Below are 19,684 nucleotides of genomic sequence, written 5' to 3'. Positions count from 1 at the left end.
TTGTGGAGTATTTGCATTTAGAACAACATGTTAACTTGCTATCCTTTGTTTGACTCCTATTCCCTCCCCTTGCCCTTATCCCTCTCTCCTCATCTCCTTGTTTCCTCAACCCCATCTCCCCCTCTCCTTAACCCCATCTCCCCTCTCCCTCTCTCCTCCAGCATTCCTGCTGCTTGGTTCGTCCCAGGCCCTGGTGTTTGTCCTGGGCATGGTGCTGATGGGCGTGTCCCATGCTGTCATCACCATCAAGGGCACCCATCTGGCAAGTCACGGATCGCTGAGCGAGTCCCCTACCTGGGCCGATGTCTGGGCTGTGTTTTTCATAGAGGTAAGAGAGAGAGAGAGAGAGAGAGAGAGAGAGAGAGAGAGAGAGAGAGAGAGAGAGAGAGAGAGAGAGAGAGAGAGAGAGAGAGAGAGAGAGAGAGAGAGAGAGAGAGAGAGAGAGAGAGAGAGAGAGAGAGGATTGTTGAGGGAGGGAGGGATGGAGAGAGAGAGAGAGAACTTCCTGTTAGCCAAAGCTTCATCAATGAATTCAGCCACAATAGCCAAATCAAGCTGGGTTTAATCTCTCTTGAATTTGGGTTACTTTTGTTCATTGACCCAACATTTTATCTTTTCACCAGATATTATATTACAGATGAGGGAGGCAGGTAGCCTAGCGTTTAGGAGCGCTGGGCCAGAAACAAAATGGTCGCTGGATTGATTCCCCTTGACAACCACATGAAAAATCTGTCAATATGCACCTGAGCTAGGCACTTAACTCCAATTGCCCCTGTAAATCGCTCTGGATAAGAGTGTCTACTAAAATATAATAACATAACTGCTGGACTTTGTCCTTAATTTGGCCAGTTTTTTCAAGCTAGTCATTCAGCTATCAGTCACTCACGCAGTCACTCACGTGTCAAGTATCTATGTTCATGACACGCTTGTCTGGATATCGAGCCCCATGTCTGTGCCATTCTCTTCCATAGTGCTCTATGAAAATATAAACATGTTTGTCTTTGCATTTTCTAGTGTTGTTTCATCACACATCTTGATCACAAGTCTGTCTGTCTGTCTGTCTGTCTGTCTGTCTGTCTGTCTGTCTGTCTGTCTGTCTGTCTGTCTGTCTGTCTGTCTGTCTGTCTGTCTGTCTGTCTGTCTGTCTGTCTGTCTGTCTGTCTGTCTGTCTGTCTGTCTGTCTGTCTGTCTGTCTGTCTGTCTGTCTGTCTGTCTGTCTGTCTGTACAGGTGTGTGGGTCTTTCACAGCAAGGGCAGGTGTAACAAGCCACATTAAGATGCACCATGCCCACACCAACGTGATCGGCCTGGGTGACTCCAGCACCTGGAAGATACCCTACCTGCCCCGGGGTGTATACCTGTTCATTGCCCCCCTGGCTGTACCTGTTATCACTCCTCTGGTGGCACTAGGTAAGGCACAGCCAGAGTCTGTGTGTATGTTTTTCCAGGGGTAGTGTCTACCTGTTCACTATCTAAGATACATAATGCCCTGTCTCTGTTATGTTGCTGTTGTTTTGAAACATGAACATGTTGATACAGTGCTTTCGGAAAGTATTCAGACCCCTTGACGTTTTCCAAATGTTTTTCAGGTTATCAATCTACAAACAATATCCTATAATGACAAAGCATTTTTTTTGCTAATTTATAAAATAATAAAAACATAAATGTCACATTTACATAACTATTCGGACCCTTACTCAGTACTTTGTCGAAGCTCCTTTGGCAGCGATTACAGTTTTGAGTCTTATTAGGTATGATGCTACAAGCTTGGCACACCTGTATTTGTTTCTCCCATTCTTTTCTGCAGATCCTCTCAAGCTCAGTCAGGTTGGATAGAGAGTGTTGCTACACAGCTATTTTCAGGTCTCTCCAGAGATGTGCGTTCGTTCGGGTTCAAGCATAGGCTCTGACTGGGTCAATCAAGGACATTCATAGACTTGTCCGGAAACCACTCCTGCGTTGTCTTGGCTGTGTACTTAGGGTTGTTGTCCTGTTGGAAGGTGAACCATGGCCCAGTCTGAGGTCTTGAGCACGTTTTCATCAAGGATCTTTCTGTACTTTGCTCCGTTCATCTTTGCCTCAATCCTGACTAGTCGCCCAGTCTCTGCCGCTGAAAAACACCCCCACAGCATGATGCTTCCACCAACATGCTTCACCGTAGGGATGGTGCCAGGTTTCCTCCAGACGTTACGCATGGCATTCAGGCCAAAGAGTTCAATCTCGGTTTCATCAGACCAGAGAATCATGTTTCTCATGGTCTGAGAGTATTTAGTTGCATTTTAGCAAACTCCATGCGGGCTGTCATGTGCCTTTTACTGAGGAGTGGTTTCATTCGGGTTACTTTACCATAAAGGCCTGATTGGTGAAGTGCTGCAGAGATGGTTGTCCTTCTGGAAGGTTCTCCCATCTCCACAGAGGAACTCCTCCCTGTCCACCTCCCTGACCAAGGCCCTTCTCCCCAGATTGCTCAGTTTGGCAGGGCGGCCAACTCAAGGAGGAGTCTTGGTGGTTCCAAACTTCTTCCATTTATGAATGATGGAGGCCACTGTGTTCTTGGGGACCTTCAATGCTACAGACGTTTTTTGGTACCCTTTCCCAGATCTGTGCCTCGACACAAGCCTGTCTCAGAGCTCTACGGACAATTCCTTTGACCTCATGACTTGGTTTTTGCTCCGACATTCACTGTCAACTGTGGGACATTATATAGACAGGTGTGTGCCTTTCCAAATCATGTCCAATAAACTGAATTTACCACAGGTGGACTACAATCAAGTTGTAGAAACATCTCAGGGATGATCAATAGAAACAGGATGCACCTGAGTTAAATTCCGAGTCTCATAGCGGAGGGTCTGAATAATTACGTAAATAAGGTCTTCTTTTGTTTTTAATACATTTGCAAAAGTTTCTAAAAACCTGTTTTCGCTTTGTCATTATGGAGTATTGTGTGTAGATTGCTGAGTATTTTTTTGATTTAATCATTTTTTAATAAAGCTGTAATGTAATAAAATGTGGAAAAAGTCAAGGGGTCTAAATACTTTCTGAAGGTACTGTATACAGTACATGTGTTTGCGTTAGCTAATCATGTGTACATGGCTGACAAAATAACGTGGGTATTGTTCAGACGTATGGTACCTTCTAATTTGGATTGATTTCTTCACTCCAAGCTGTGATGGTGGAACTGTCTGTCTGTATCTGTTCCTCTTTCTTTCTCTCTCTTGTTTCTGTATGTGTTTTTGTTTCTCTGTCTCTGTCCCTGTCCATAATTGTATCTTACTGCACTGTAAAAAATTACTCTCAGGGTCATCTTTAAAAATACTTCCATAAGTATTTTTATACTTCCAATAATTAATTAGGTTTTCTCAATTGAAAAAAAAAGACATTTGTTGAAAGCAAATATATGATTCTACGCCAAATGTTATATTTGATTATTAACAAACCTACAGGTAAATTACAAAACAAATGAAACATTTATGTTGGAACACCAACATAAAGTGTTTTAATAGGGCATTGGGCCACCACGAACCAGACCAGCTTCTATATTCCTTAGCATACTGTAGATTCTACAAGACTCTGAAACTTTATTGTAGGGATGCAGCACTATTCTTCCACATAGAAATCATTTGGTGTTTTGTTGATGGTGTTGGAAAAATGCTGTCTCAGGCGCCGCTCCAGAATCTCCCATAAGTAGTGATGTTACGTTTTATACTGGAGCTCCGAGGCCTACATCGAAATAGCTAACGTCTCGATCACACCTACAAGGTCATTGTGCAAAATGGTACGCAGCCTTATCTGAATATGTGTGCAACAAAAGCTAAACATTCACCTTCTGCTGCCGTTTCTGTAAATCTGTCTACACATACAATTTGTTTGATAAATCCAACACACGCACCACACAGAACCAGTAGCAGTGCGTGGGTAAAATCACTGGAGAAGCCAAGGCAGAAAAACACACGCACCACACAGAACCAGTAGCAGTGTGTGGGTAAAATCACTGGGGAAGCCAAGGCAGAAAAACACATGCACCACACAGAACCAGTAGCAGTGCGTGGGTAAAATCACTGGGGAAGCCAAGGCAGAAAAACACATGCACCACACAGAACCAGTAGCGGTGCGTGGGTAAAATCACTGGGGAAGCCAAGGCCGAAAAACACATGCACCACACAGAACCAGTAGCGGTGCGTGGGTAAAATCACTGGGGAAGCCAAGGCAGAAAAACACATGCACCACACAGAACCAGTAGCGGTGCGTGGGTAAAATCACTGGGGAAGCCAAGGCAGAAAAACACACGCACCACACAGAACCAGTAGCGGTGCGTGGGTAAAATCACTGGGGAAGCCAAGGCAGAAAAACACATGCACCACACAGAACCAGTAGCAGTGCGTGGGTAAAATCACTGGGGACGCCAAGGCGGTTTTGGAGGAGTGGCTTCTTACTTGTTGAGCGGCCTAAACAGGTTATGTCGATATAGGACTCGTTTTACTGTGGATATAGATACTTTTGTACTGGTTTCCTCCAACAAAGTACGTTCATCTCCTGGTAACAGAACACGTCTCCTTCCTGAGCGGTATGACGGCTGCATGGTCCCATGGTGTTTATACTTGCGTACTATTGTTTGTACAGATTAACTTGGTACCTTCAGGCATTTGGAAATTGCTCCCAAGGATGAAGCAGACTTGTGGAGGTCTGCAATTTTGTTTCTGAGGTCTTGACTGATTTATTTTGATTTTCCCATGATGTCAAGCAAAGAGGCACTGAGTTTGAAGGTAGGCCTTGAAATACATCCACAGGTCAACTGATGTCAATTAGCCTATCAGAAGCTTCTAAAGCCATGACATAATTTTCTGGAATTTTCCAAGCTGTTTAAAGGCACAGTCAACTTAATGTATGTAAACTTCTGACCCACTGGAATTGTGATACAGTGAATTATAAGTGAAATAATCTGTCTGAAAACAATTGTTGGAAAAATGACTTGTGTCATGCACAAAGTAGATGTCCTAACCGACTTGCCAAAACTATAGTTTGTTAACAAGGAATTTGTGGAGTGGTTGTAAAACAAGTTTTAATGACTCCAACCTAAGTGCATGTAAACCTCTGACTTCAAATGTAAGTAAAATCACAAGTCCAAATCCCTACCTCCATCCGTGGCTAATTTAGGATAGGGCCAATTTTAGCTAGCGAGCTACCAGAGGACAACAAAACAACAAGATGTTTCTATCGATGACGTATTTCTCTGAAGCTTCCCTGAACACTTTTTTTGATACACCAGGACCATTCACAGTTGAGCTCACTCAGTTTAGCTCAACGCAGATTGGCTATTATTTTATTTGAAAAATTTATTTCAAGGGAGGTCATATGCTCACTGGCTTTCCTTGCATTCATTACCTATGAGGCAAAAATGTCATACTCTTTATGACCAGACCGCATCAGATAGAAGGCCTACACATCCAGAGACAAAGGGGTGCTGTTTTTCTTTCTCCGGTGTGATACATTCAGAGATGAAATAAATCATTTTTTATTGGTATTTTTTTTTTGAAGAAGCCTGGCTTCGCTTGGCATCCATGAATACATGCCGCTGCACAGAACGTGCTACAACTGCCTCTGCAATGCATTGCTGCAAGGGAAACGTAGCATTCAATTGGAAATGAATGTACTTCTGATGTACCATAATGCAATGACGCTGTGTGTGATTGAGGTGTAAGCAGTTTTTCACCCAATTAGTTTGCTATTGGTTTTGGTAGAAGATAAAAAGGCTACCCTGCGCAGGTGCTCCTGTGTGTGCAACGTCATCTATAATAACTTTGCTGTTCTAAATGATTTTGACCAGCAGGTGCCTCTAGTGTACAACATGTTGATCAAGGCCTGCAGTAATGAACCAATGTCAGACACAATTGGCAGGAAACACTCAATGCTTCAGGAAGCTTAATTTCCCCATAACTACTTGCCAGTGTTCAATTGGGTTGAGATCTGGTGACTGAGATGCCCATGGCACATGGCTTACATCGTTGCCATGCTCATCAAAATATTCAGTGACCATTCGTGTCCTGTCATCTGGGCGGCAGGGTAGGCTAGTGGTTAGAGCGTTGGACTAGTAACTGAAAGGTTGCAAGTTCAAATCCCTGAGTTGACAAGGTACAAATCTGTCGTTCTGCCCCTGAACAGGCAGTTAACCCACTGTTCCTAGGCTGTCATTAAGAACAAATTCTTATTTTCAACTGACTTGCCTAGTTAAATAAAGGTACAAAAAAAAATCCTATGGGGGCTTAGCTATGGAAGCAAAATGAATGGCCAAAATAATGGTGTGTCCAGCATTTTTATACATGTCCCTAAGCATGATGGGATGTTTATTGCTTAATTAATTCAAGAACCAAAACTCTGTGGAAGTATCTGCATTCAATATACTTTGTATTCCTCATTTACTCAAGTGTTCATTATTTTGGCAGTTACCTGTATACTTCAAGTTGCAACCCATATTTCTTTCAACACTCAACTTACTTTTCCCCTTTGGTTAAACCTAATAAAGAACATATAAACTAATACAATACATTAGGAACACCTTTGTAATATGGAGTTGCACCCCAATCTTTTGCCCTCAGAACAGCCTCAATTTGTCTGGGCATGGACTCAAGGTGTTGAAAGCATTTCACAGGGATGCTCACGCTTGTTGACTCCAATGCTTCCCACTGTTGTGTCAAGCTGGCTGGATGTCCTTTCGGTGGTGGACCATTCTTGATACATACGGGGAACTGTTGAGCATGAAAAACCCAACAGTGTTGCAGTTTGACACAAACCGGTGTACCCCGTTCAAAGGCACTTAAATATTTTGTCTTGCCATTCACCCTCTGAATGGCACACATACACAATCCATGTCTCAATTGTCTCAAGGCTCAAAAATCCTTCTGAACGTGGAGGAGAGATTGACTTCATCAAATCAAAGTTTATCTGTCACGTGCGCCGAATACAACGGGTATAGATCTAACAGTGAAATGCTTGCTTACAGGCTCTAGCCAACAGTGCAAAAAAGGTATTATGTGAACAATAGGTAAGTAAATAAATAAAAACAACAGTTAAAAGACAGTGAAAAATAACAGTAGCGAGGCTATACACAGTAGCGAGGCTATAACAGTAGCGAGGCTATAACAGTAGCGAGGCTATAACAGTAGCGAGGCTATATACAGGCACCGGTTAGACAGGCTGATTGAGGTAGTATGTACATGTAGATATGATTAAAATGACTATGCATATATGATAAACAGAGAGTAGCAGTAGCGTAAAAGAGGGGTTGGCGGATGGTGGGTGGCGGGACACAATGCAGATAGCCTGGTTAGCTAATGTGCGGGAACTCTGGTTGGTCGGGCTAATTGAGGTAGTATGTACATAACTGTATAGTTAAAGTGACTATGTATATATGATAAACAGAGAGTAGCAGCAGCGTAAAATGGGGGTTGGGGGGGAGGCACACAATGCAAACAGTCCGGGTAGCCATTTGATTACCTGTTCAGGAGTCTTATGGCTTGGGGGTAAAAACTGTTGAGAAGCCTTTTTGTCTTAGACTTGGCACTCTGGTACCGCTTGCCATGCGGTAGTAGAGAGAACAGTCTATGACTGGGGTGGCTGGGGTCTTTGACCATTTTTAAGGCCTTCCTCTGACACCGCCTGGTGTAGAGGTCCTGGATGGCAGGCAGCTTAGCCCCAGTGATGTACTGGGCTGTACGCACTACCCTCTGTAGTGCCTTGCGGTCGGAGTTGGAGCAATTGCCGCACCAGGCAGTGATGCAACCAGTCAGGATGCTCTCAATGTTGCAGCTGTAGAACCTTTTGAGGATCTGAGGACCCATGCCAAATCTTTTTAGTTTCCTGATGGGGAATAGGCTTTGTCGTGCCCTCTTCATGACTGTCTTGGTGTGTTGGGACCATTCTAGTTTGTTGGTGATGTGGACACCAAGGAACTTGAAGCTCTCAACCTGCTCCATTACAGCCCCGTCGATGAGAATGGGGATGTGCTCGGTCCTCCTTTTCCTGTATTGCACAATCGTCTCCTTAGTCTTGGTTACATTGAGGGATAGGTTGTTGTTCTGGCACCACGCGGCCCGGTCTCTGACCTCCTCTCTATAGGCTGACTCGGGATTGGTGATCAGGCCTACCACTATTGTGTCATCTGCAAACTTAATGATTGTGTTGGAGTCGTGCCTGGCCATGCAGTCGTGGGTGAACAAGGAGTACAGGAGGGGACTGAGCATGCACCCCTGGGGGGCTCCAGTGTTGAGGATCAGAGTTACAGATGTGTTGCTACCTTCCTTCACCACCTGGGGGCGGCCCGTCAGGAAGTCCAGGATCCAGTTACAGAGGGAGGTGTTTAGTCCCAGGATCCTTAGCTAGTGATGATCTAAGGACCTGCCCTCCAAGACACCTAAACCACCCGATGTCACAGGAAGGCATAAAAGATAATCAAGGACAACAACCACCGGAGCCACTGCCTGTTCACCCCGCTATCATCCAGAAGGCGAGGTCAGTACAGGTGCATCAAAGCTGGGACCGAGAGACTGAACAACAGCTTCTATTTCAAGGCCATTAGACTGTTAACAGCTATCACTAACATTGAGTGGCTTCTGCCAACATACTGACTCAAATCTCTAGCCACTTTAATACTTAAAAATTGGATGTAATAAATGTATCACTAGTTACTTTAAACAATGTCACTTTATATAATGTTTACATACCCTACATTACTCATCTCATATCATATGTATATACTGTACTCTATACCATCTCTCTACTGCATCTTGCCTGTGCCGTTCGGCCATCGCTCATCCATATATTTATATGTACATATTCTTATTCATTCCTTTACACTTGTGTGTGTATAAGGCAGTTGTTGTGAAACTGTTAGATTACTTGTTAGATATTACTGCATGGTCAGAACAAGAAGCACAAGCATTTCACTACACTCGCATTAACATCTGCTTACCATTTGCATGTGACCAATAACATTTGATTTGATTTGAGCTTTAAGGGTACTATGGTGTTGAACGCTGAGCTGTAGTCAATAAATAGCATTCTCATATAAGTGTTTATTTTGTCCAGGTGGGAAAGGGCAGTGTGGAGTGCAATTGCATCAGATTGCATCAGATTACATCATCTGTGGATCTGTTTGGGCGGTATGCAAATTGGAGTGGGTCTAAGGTTTCTGGAATACTGGTGTTGATGTGAGCCATTACCAGCCTTTCAAAGCACTTCATGGCTACGGACGTGAGTGCTACGGGTCTGTAGTCATTTAGGCAGGTTGCCTTCGTGTTGGGCGCAGGGACTATGGTGGTCTGCTTGAAACATGTTGGTATTACTGACTCAATCAGGGACATGTTGAAAATGTCAGTGAAGACACCTGCCAGTTGGTCAGCACATGCCCTGGTAATCCATCTGGCCCCGCAGCCTTGTGAATGTTGACCTATTTAAAGGTCTTACTCACATTGGCTATGGAGAGCGTGATCACACAGTCGTCCGGAACAGCTGATACTCTCATGAATGCCTCAGTTTAGCTTGAGCATAGAATTGATTTAGTGAGCATAGAAGTGATTTAGCTCGTCTGGTAGGCTCGTGTCACTAGGCAGCTCGCGGCTGTGCTTCCCTTTGTAGTCTGTAATAGTTTGCAAGCCCTGCCACGTAAGACGAGCGTCGGAGCCGGTGTAGTCCTGTATTGACCCTTTGCCTGTTTGATGGTTGGTCGGGGGGCATAGCAGGATATTTTATAAGCTTCCGGGTTAGAATCCCACACCTTGAATGCAGCAGCTCTACCCTTTAGCTCAGTGTGAATGTTGCCTTTAATCCATGGCTTCTGGTTCGGGTATGTACGTACACTCACAGTGGGGACAACGTCCTCAATGCGTTTATTGATAAAGACAGTGACTGATGTGGTGTACTCCTCAATGCCATCGGAAGAATCCCGGAACATGTTTCATGAATCCCGGAACATGATAGCAAAACAGTCCTGTAGTTAAGCAACAGCTTCATCTAACCATTTTTTTTATAGTCACTGGTGCTTCCTGCTTTATTGTTTGCTTGTAAGCAGGAATCAGGAGGATATAATTGTGTTCGGATTGACCAAATGAAGGGAGAGCTTTGTACGGGTCTGTGTGTGGAGTACAGGTGATCTAGATTTTTTTTCTTTCTGGTTGCACATTTAACATGTTGATGGAAATTAGGTAGAACTGATTTAAGTTTCCCTGTATTAAAGTCTTCGGCCACTAGGACATGCCACAAGAGGTCTCTTCACAGTCCCCAAGTCCAGAACAGATTATGGGAGGCACACAGTACTACATAGAGCCATGATTACATGGAGCTCTATTCCACATCAAGTAACTGACGCAAGCAATAAAATTAGATTTAAAAAACAGATAAAACACACCTTATGGAACAGCGGGGACTGTGAAGCAACACAAACATTGGAACACACACACACACACACACACACACTAGATATGTGGTAGAGGTGGAGGCGCCTGAGGGCACACAGTGAGTTGTGAAATCTGTGAATGTATTGTAATGTTTTTAAATTTGTAGAAACTTACTATTGTTTGACCCCAGGAAGAGTAGCTGCTGTTTTGGCAGTAGCTAATGGGGATCCATAATAAATACAAATACAAAATCTACACTGATTTAAGTGTATTTAACAAGTGACATCAATAAGGGACCTGGATTCACCTGGTCAATCTATGTCATGGAAAAGAGCAGGTGTTCTTAATGTTTTGTACACAGTGTATATGCAACCCTTTTTTTCATGTTGTACCAAGTAGATTTTTCTTCACTTAGGAATTACCTATCCCAAATGTCTTCAACACCGGGAGACCATGGGTTTAATGTATTTGATACATTCCACTAATACCGCTACAGTCTTTACCATGAGCTCGTCCTCCCCGATTAAGGTGCCACACACACCTCCTGTGGTGTGTTGTAACTGACTGTGTCTGTCCCCTACTGTGACTGTATCTAACTGAGTTGTCTGTGTCCCTCTGTTATAGGTCAGCTGAAGGAGCACTCAATGGGCCAGGCCCTGAGGACAGTCCTGATGGTGTTCCTGGGGTTGTACGCTCAGTACTGGCTGTTGATCCATGTCTCTGGTTTCCAGTGTCTTTACAGGACCCTCCTCTGTATGCTGCTCTGCAGGGCTATGTTCTCCCTGCCCTACATACACGTTAACATCTTCCAAGTGAGAAAGCATATACACACATTGATTCAGGCAAGCACACACACGCACCCTCAGCAAGGTATATAATCAATGGGTAACGATTTGGCTGGTATTATTTGGCTAGTAGGGAGCACCAGTTATGAAGGAAAAAACATCTCCAATATGTTGTTTCTCCATTTTTGTTACTATTGATGGCAGCAGTCTTGTCTCCATCCTCCCCGGTACTCCCACTGTGGGTGCCTGCTTGTATTTGGTCCTATTTCACATATATACAAGTGTGTATTAATGCACATGTGAATTTGACCATGTACTGTTAAGACCATTGTAGAGGCATTTAACTGAATGGTGGGTCCATAGAGATAGAATAACATCTGTCTTTGGGTAGACATCCCGCAGACAGATTATGCTCGACTCTGCATCTCATCTTCTACTACATTGTAAAAGTGTCCAGGGCAGCAAAATCATGCCAACAGTTTCTCTCTGGGTATCTTTCCGTTCAGTGAATCAGTGGGGGCTCACACACACCCCCTCACACCTTTCCATTAAACCGTTCTCTCCTGTTCTGTACAGCACATCGGCCTGCCTATGTTCTCCCCGACCCGTCGGCCCAAGAGGATTTACCAGATGACCCACGGGGTTCTGAACCTTCCTCGGAACCCCCTGCTGGACTGGATCTTCGGACACTCCCTCATCAACTGTCACGTGGAACACCACCTGTTCCCCTTCCTCTCGGACAACATGTGTCTCAAGGTACAATGCAGACAACGTGCACCTCAATACAATACAATATGTATCTCAAGGTACAATGCAGACAACATGTATCTCAAGGTACAATGCAGACAACGTGCACCTCAATACAATATGTATCTCAAGGTACAATGCAGACAACATGTATCTCAAGGTACAATGCAGACAACGTGCACCTCAATACAATACAACATGTATCTCAAGGTACAATGTAGACAACATGTATCTCAAGGTACAATGCAGACAACGTGCACCTCAATACAATACAACATGTATCTCAAGGTACAATGCAGACAACATGTGTCTCAAGGTACAATGCAGACAACGTGCACCTCAATACAATACAACATGTATCTCAAGGTACAATGCAGACAACATGTATCTCAAGGTACAATGCAGACAACGTGCACCTCAATACAATACAACATGTATGTATCTCAAGGTACAATGCAGACAACATGTGTCTCAAGGTACAATGCAGACAACGTGCACCTCAATACAATACAACATGTATCTCAAGGTACAATGCAGACAACATGTATCTCAAGGTACAATGCAGACAACGTGCACCTCAATACAATACAACATGTATCTCAAGGTACAATGCAAACAATGTGTATCTCAAGGTACAATGCAGACAATGTGTATCTCAAGGTACAATGCAGACAATGTGCATCTCAAGGTACAATGCAGACAATGTGTATCTCAAGGTACAATGCAGACAATGTGTATCTCAAGGTACAATGCAGACAATGTGTATCTCAAGGTACAATGCAGACAATGTGTATCTCAAGGTACAATGCAGACAATGTGTATCTCAAGGTACAATGCAGACAATGTGTATCTCAAGGTACAATGCAGGCAATGTGTATCTCAAGGTACAATGCAGACAATGTGTATCTCAAGGTACAATGCAGACAATGTGTATCTCAACGTACAACGTGTCTTAAGGTACAATACAGACCACCAGGGTTGGGGTTAATTCAAATTATATTTCTAATTCCAAATTAAATGCTAGAATTCAAGCAGGAAGTGGAACATTTTATTGGAATTGCAGCAATCTACTTTTTTTGGGGGGGGGGTGTGTAATTAGAATTTAGACTTCTTAATTTCTTAAATTTGATTTAAAATTGTACATTTGAATTTAACAAGAACCATCCTTGGAATGGAATTGGAATTTAGACTGTCTGAATATTTATTGAATTGGAATTGAAGAAGAAAACCATCATAGGAATGGAATTGAAATTGATTTGGAATTTAGACTGAATTTTAATTGGAAAATAAAAACATCCCCGGAGTGGAATTTTAAAACTGGAATTGTGTTGTAATTGCTCAAATTCCAGTTACTGGAGGTGATGCATTAAAATTGAATGCAAACTTTGTTTTCAATCGATCAAGTAATTATAATTGTATACGCACATTACTAATATATACATAATATCTATATAATTCTATCAATTTTTTAAATGTTTACCAATGAGGAGTTGACATGAAATATATTTCTGGTTAGGTTATTTTGATCCATTTAAAGGGATAATTCACCCTAATTACATATTGGTTTCCTTACACTTAAGCAGTCTATGAACTATGACATTGTAATTTTGTAATTTGGGTGAGCTTAAAGGTGAATAATGGAAAGTGTAAAAATGTGGAGAAGGGAGCAATTGTGGCCTGCAATTTGGGGCATTCCTGCATGTAGAACCCCACTTGATATTTCCATTGGTCAGTATTTAAGCTGGGAGGGGCGCTTCAGTACAGTAGGTGGCGTTCGGAGGGGGGGGGGTTGTTCATGAAAGACCCAATGGGATGCTCGATGGGGGGGGGGGGGTGTTCTTGCAGATGAAGGAAAACCCACATGCAGGAGCGCCCCGAATTGCGGCTGCAGTTGCACACTATTGAAAATGTGTCTGTGTTCCTAAACTCCTCTGACTCATTGTTGGACTGTGTCAAAGTGCGTACCTCTCTCACAGGGAGAGTGAGGTAGAGCGAGAGGGAGAGCTACGTCACAGAGTTATACAATCCCCCACTCACTGTAGTGCTAGATAGAACTTTGTGGAATAACACAAATGTACGACATAAATATAAACGTTCTGTCACAGCGGAAATACTATACTGAGTTACAGTTCATAAGGAAATCAGTCAATTGAAATAAATACATTAGGTCTTAGTCTATGGATTTCACATGGCTGGGAATACAGATACCTTTAAAAAGTAAGTAGGGACCTGGATCAGAAAAAAAACAGTCAGTATCTGGTGTGACCAGCGTTTGCCTCATGCAGTGCAACACATCTCCTTCACATACAGTTTATCAGGCTGTTGGGTATGGCCTTTGGAATGTTGTCCCACTCCTCTTCAATGGCTGTCAGAAGTTGCTGGATATTGGCTGGAACTCGAACACGCTGTCAAACATGTCAATCCAGAGCATTCCAAACAAGCTCAATGGGTGACATGTCTGGTGAGTATGCAGGGCATGCTCACCAGACATGTCAGCTTCCAGGATTTGTGTACAGATCCTTGCGACATGGTGCCGTGCTTAAACAAATTCGAGCCAAAATGTTGTATGTATGGAAAATGTTGGGGATCTTTTATTTCAGCGTATGAAACATGGGACTAACACTTTACATGTTGCATTTATATTTTTGTTTAGTGTAAGCGGGTTCGCAATTGTACCTTTTATGAAACCTCTGCCAAGCAAGGAGGAAAGGAGCCAACCTAATCCTGCCTGCCACTGCAACCCCATTGGGCATAATTCACCTGCCAATCAACATTATCCATCTTCCCTCTGACTGTATTCTCGTTGCATCGTGTGATCAGATAATTATGGCAAAATATATCTACTAAAATGAGAGAGAAAGACGAGTGTGTGTGCAACATAACGTCCACTTCATAGGATAACACAGTATATCGGCTAAAAGTCTATTTTATGTAACAAATGTTTCATTAGATTGGAACTTTTTTTTACGGTAGCCAGCTGACAGCGACATAGCCGCGTTAAGTAGTTGGGGGTGCTGGAAAAAAATGTTTTCTCCCAGTTGCAGACGGCTATATAGGTCTACTAACATAGGACTATGAAAGGCCCAGTGCACTACTTTTGTGAAAAAATCTAGAAACATTTTTTTTTTCAGTGGGTGCTGCACAGTGGCGATTTTAGCATGTACAGTGGGGCAAAAAAAGTATTTAGTCAGCCACCAATTGTGCAAGTTCTCCCACTTAAAAAGATGAGAGGCCTGTAATTTTCATCATTAGGTACACAAAAGGAACACCTATGTGAGAATGCTGTTCATTTACCACAGCTCAGCGTTCAACACCATAGTGCCCACGAAGCTCATTACTAAGCTAAGGACCCTGGGACTAAACACCTCCCTCTGAAACTGGATTCTGCTGGACTTCCTGACGGGCCGCCCCCAGGTGGTAAGGGTTGGCAACAACGTGTATGCCATGCTGATCCTCAACACTGGGACCCCTCAGGGGTGTGTACTTAGTCCCCTGCTGAACTCTTTGTTCACCCATGACTGCGTGGCCAAACAGGACTCCAACACCTCTTAGGGCTACAGCCCTGTACAGGGATCAACATCAGCGGAAATCGGTGGAAATTTCAGTGTGACAACTAATAGTACTCGATACAACTCAAACTTTCATTAAAACACACATGCGTGGTACTCAATTAAAGCTACACTCGTTTCCTGATGACACAACAGCGGTAGGCCTGATCTCCGACAACAATGAGACAGCCCATAGGGAGGAGGTCAGAGAACTGTTAGTGTGGTGCCAGGACAACAACCTCTCCCTCAATGTGAGCAAGACAGAGGAGCTGATTGTGGACTACAGGAAAAGATGGGCCGAATAGGACCAACCTGTTAAGGAGGCTGCAAATTTTCACAAACTGTTCACAAAAAACAAAACAAAAATATACCTCCGCCAGTCTCTGTATTGTCTATGGCAAGGGAAAATAGATAGCGTCCAGTTTACAATGCCTACAGCTTCCACACGATGTCGCCAGTACTGGCAATTGGCCTGAAGTTTATCCTTGGTTAGATGAGGAATAGGCACTTCCTGTCTTTGGGTACACCAGAGGAAGTTATGAAAGGGAGAATATGGACCATGATTTCAAGACTTGCTGCTAACGAATACAGATCGCTCCGTGATCGATTATTAACGTTTACTAATACTTAAAGTTGGATTACAAAAGTAGTTTGAAGTGTTTTGTCAAAGTTTATAGGCAACTTTTTTAATAAAAAAATGACGTGTTTTTGAAAGCAATTTTTTCCTGATCAGATGGGCTTCATAAAATGGACATTTTGGGTATACATGGACGGATTTAATAAAAAAAATACCCAATTGTGATGTTTAAGGGACATATAGGAGTGCCAACAAAGAAGCTCATCAAAGGTAATGAATGTTTTATATTTTATTTCTGCGTTTTGTGTAGCGCCGGCTACGCTAATTATTCGGTTTACGTCCCCTTTGGGTATTTCGGGGGGTTGCATGCTATCAGATAATAGCTTCTCATGCTTTCGCCGAAAAACATTTAAAAAATCTGACATGTTGGCTAGATTCACAACGAGTGTAGCTTTAATTGAGTACCCTGCATGTGTGTTTTAATGAAAGTTTGAGTTGTATCGAGTACTATTAGTTGTCACACTGAAATTTCCACCGATTTCCGCTGATGTTGATCCCTGTACAGGGCTGCAGCCCTAAGAGGGCTGCAAAATATATTTTATATTTGAGATTCTTCAAATAGATCAGATCCTCCTCTCCACCCTCTCCGAGTTGGGCATCTCCGGCGCGGCCCACGCTTGGATTGCGTCCTACCTGACAGGTCGCTCCTACCAGGTGGCGTGGCGAGAATCTGTCTCCTCACCACGCGCTCTCACCACTGGTGTCCCCCAGGGCTCTGTTCTTGGCCCTCTCCTATTCTCGCTATACACAAAGTCACTTGGCTCTGTCATAACCTCACATGGTCTCTCTTATCATTGCTATGCAGACGACACACAATTAATCTTCTCCTTTCCCCCTTCTGATGACCAGTTGGCGAATCGCATCTCTGCATGTCTGGCAGACATATCAGTGTGGATGACGGATCACCACCTCAAGCTGAACCTCGGCAAGACGGAGCTGCTCTTCCTCCCGGGGAAGGACTGCCCGTTCCATGATCTCGCCATCACGGTTGACAACTCCATTGTGTCCTCCTCCCAGAGCGCCAAGAACCTTGGCGTGATCCTGGACAACACCCTGTCGTTCTCAACCAACATCAAGGCGGTGGCCCGTTCCTGTAGGTTCATGCTCTACAACATCCGCAGAGTACGACCCTGCCTCACACAGGAAGCGGCGCAGGTCCTAATCCAGGCACTTGTCATCTCCCGTCTGGATTACTGCAACTCGCTGTTGGCTGGGCTCCCTGCCTGTGCCATTAAACCCCTTCAACTCATCCAGAACGCCGCAGCCCGTCTGGTGTTCAACCTTCCCAAGTTCTCTCACGTCACCCCGCTCCTCCGTTCTCTCCACTGGCTTCCAGTTGAAGCTCGCATCCGCTACAAGACCATGGTGCTTGCCTACGGAGCTGTGAGGGGAACGGCACCTCAGTACCTCCAGGCTCTGATCAGGCCCTACACCCAAACAAGGGCACTGCGTTCATCCACCTCTGGCCTGCTCGCCTCCCTACCACTGAGGAAGTACAGCTCCCGCTCAGCCCAGTCAAAACTGTTCGCTGCCCTGGCCCCCAATGGTGGAACAAACTCCCTCACGACGCCAGGACAGCGGAGTCAATCACCACCTTCCGGAGACACCTGAAACCCCACCTCTTTAAGGAATACCTAGGATAGGATAAGTAATCCCTCTCACCCCCCTTAAGTTTTAGATGCACTATTGTAAAGTGACTGTTCCACTGGATGTCATAAGGTCAATGCACCAATTTGTATGTCGCTCTGGATAAGAGCGTCTGCTAAATGACTTAAATGTAAATGTAAATAGCCACCCTTTGCCTTGATAACAGCTTTGCACACTCTTGTATTCTCTCAACCAGCTTCACCTGGGATGCTTTTCCAACAGTCGTGAAGGAGTTCCCACATATGCTGAGCACTTGTTGGCTGCTTTTCCTTCACTCTGTGTCCGACTCATCCCAAACTATCTCAATTCGGTTGAGCGATTGTGGAGGCCTGGTCATCTGATGCAGCACTCCATCCATTCTTGTTCAAATAGTACTTACACAGCCTGGAGGTGTGTTGGGTCATTGTCCTGTAAAAAAACAAATGATAGTCCTACTAAGCCCAAACCAGAAGGGATGGCGTATCACTGCAGAATGCTGTGGTAGCCATGCTGGTTAAGTGTGCCTTGAATTGTAAATTAACCATATACAGTGTCACCAAGAAAGCACCCCCACACACCCACACCATAACACCTCCTCCTCCATGCTTTACGGTGGGAACTACACATACAGAGCTCATCTGTTCACCCACGTCTTTGTGAGACAGGGCGGTTGGATCCAAATATCAAAAATTTGGATTCATCAGACCAAAGGACAGACTTCCACCGGTCTAATGTTTCTTGGCCCAAGCAAGTCTCTTCTTCTTGGTGTCCTTTAGCAGTGGTTTCTTTGCAGCAATTCAACCATGAAGGCCTGATTCGCACAGTTTCATCTGAACAGTTGATGTTGAGATGTGTATATTACTTTAACTCTGTGAAGCAGTTATTTGGGCTGCAATTTCTGAGGCTGGTAACTCTAATTAACTTTTCAAATCAATCTTTATTTGTCACATGCACCGAATTCAACAAGTGACCGCTCCACTACAGCCGCGTTGATGTTAAAACCTCTTAGGGTTTAACCACTTCTTTGGTTACTACATGATTCAATATGTGTTTATTCATACTCTGATGTCTTCATTATTATTCTACAATTTAGAAAATATAAAAATGAAGAAAAACCCTTGAATGAGTAAGTGTTGTAAAACTTTTAAACAGTAGTGTATATACAGTGGGGAGAAGAAGTATTTGACACACTGCCGATTTTGCAGGTTTTCCTACTTTCCGAGGGTGATTGACCGTCATCTTGAACTTCTTCCATTTTCTAATAATTGCGCTAAACAGTTGTTGCCTTCTCACCAAGCTGCTTGCCTATTGTCATGTAGCCCATCCCAGCCTTGTGCAGGTCTACAATTTTAACCCTGATGTCCTTACACAGCTCTCTGGTCTTGGCCATTGTGGAGAGGTTGGAGTCTGTTTGATTGAGTGTGTGGACAGGTGTCTTTTATACAGGTAACGAGTTCAAACAGTTGCAGTTAATACAGGTAATGAGTGGAGAACAGGAGAGCTTCTTAAAGAAAAACTAACAGGTCTATGAGAGCTGGAATTCTTACTGGTTGGTAGGTGATCAAATACTTATGCCATGCAATAAAATGCTAATTAATTACTTAAAAAGCATACAATGTGATTTTCTTGATTTTTGTTTTAGATTCTGTCTCTCACAGTTGAAGTGTACCTATGATAAAAATTACAGACCTCTACATGATTTGTATGCAGGGAAACCTGCAAAATCGGCAGTGTGTCAAATACTTGTTCTCCCCACTGAAAACAGTTGAAATCGGAAGTTTACATACACCTTAGCCAAATACTTTTAAACTCAGTTTCACAATTCCTGACATTTAATCCTCGTAAAAATTCCCTGTCTTAGGTAAGTTAGGATCACCAATTTATTTTAAGAATGGGAAATGTCAGAATAATAGAGAGAATGATTTATTTCAGATTTGATTTCTTTCATCACAT

The 19,684-nt window shown here is 43.6% G+C and overlaps 1 protein-coding gene across 1 annotated transcript in view; it reads left to right on the top strand.

Annotated features, from left to right (window-relative positions):
• Positions 1–19,684, top strand: part of LOC124038485 (fatty acid desaturase 6-like) — a 30,385-nt gene that overhangs the window by 4,370 nt on the left and 6,331 nt on the right. Inside the window, exons 2-5 of the mRNA XM_046354428.1 lie at positions 162–328; positions 1,230–1,410; positions 11,013–11,200; positions 11,750–11,929. Coding sequence (XP_046210384.1) covers positions 162–328; positions 1,230–1,410; positions 11,013–11,200; positions 11,750–11,929 — 716 coding nt within the window. The remainder of the gene's footprint in view (positions 1–161; positions 329–1,229; positions 1,411–11,012; positions 11,201–11,749; positions 11,930–19,684) is intronic.

Source organism: Oncorhynchus gorbuscha, linkage group LG06, assembly GCF_021184085.1.
Source record: "Oncorhynchus gorbuscha isolate QuinsamMale2020 ecotype Even-year linkage group LG06, OgorEven_v1.0, whole genome shotgun sequence".
NCBI lineage: Eukaryota > Metazoa > Chordata > Actinopteri > Salmoniformes > Salmonidae > Oncorhynchus > Oncorhynchus gorbuscha.
The sequence above is the reverse complement of the archived record's forward strand: the minus strand, read 5'-3'. Positions and strand labels throughout refer to the sequence as shown.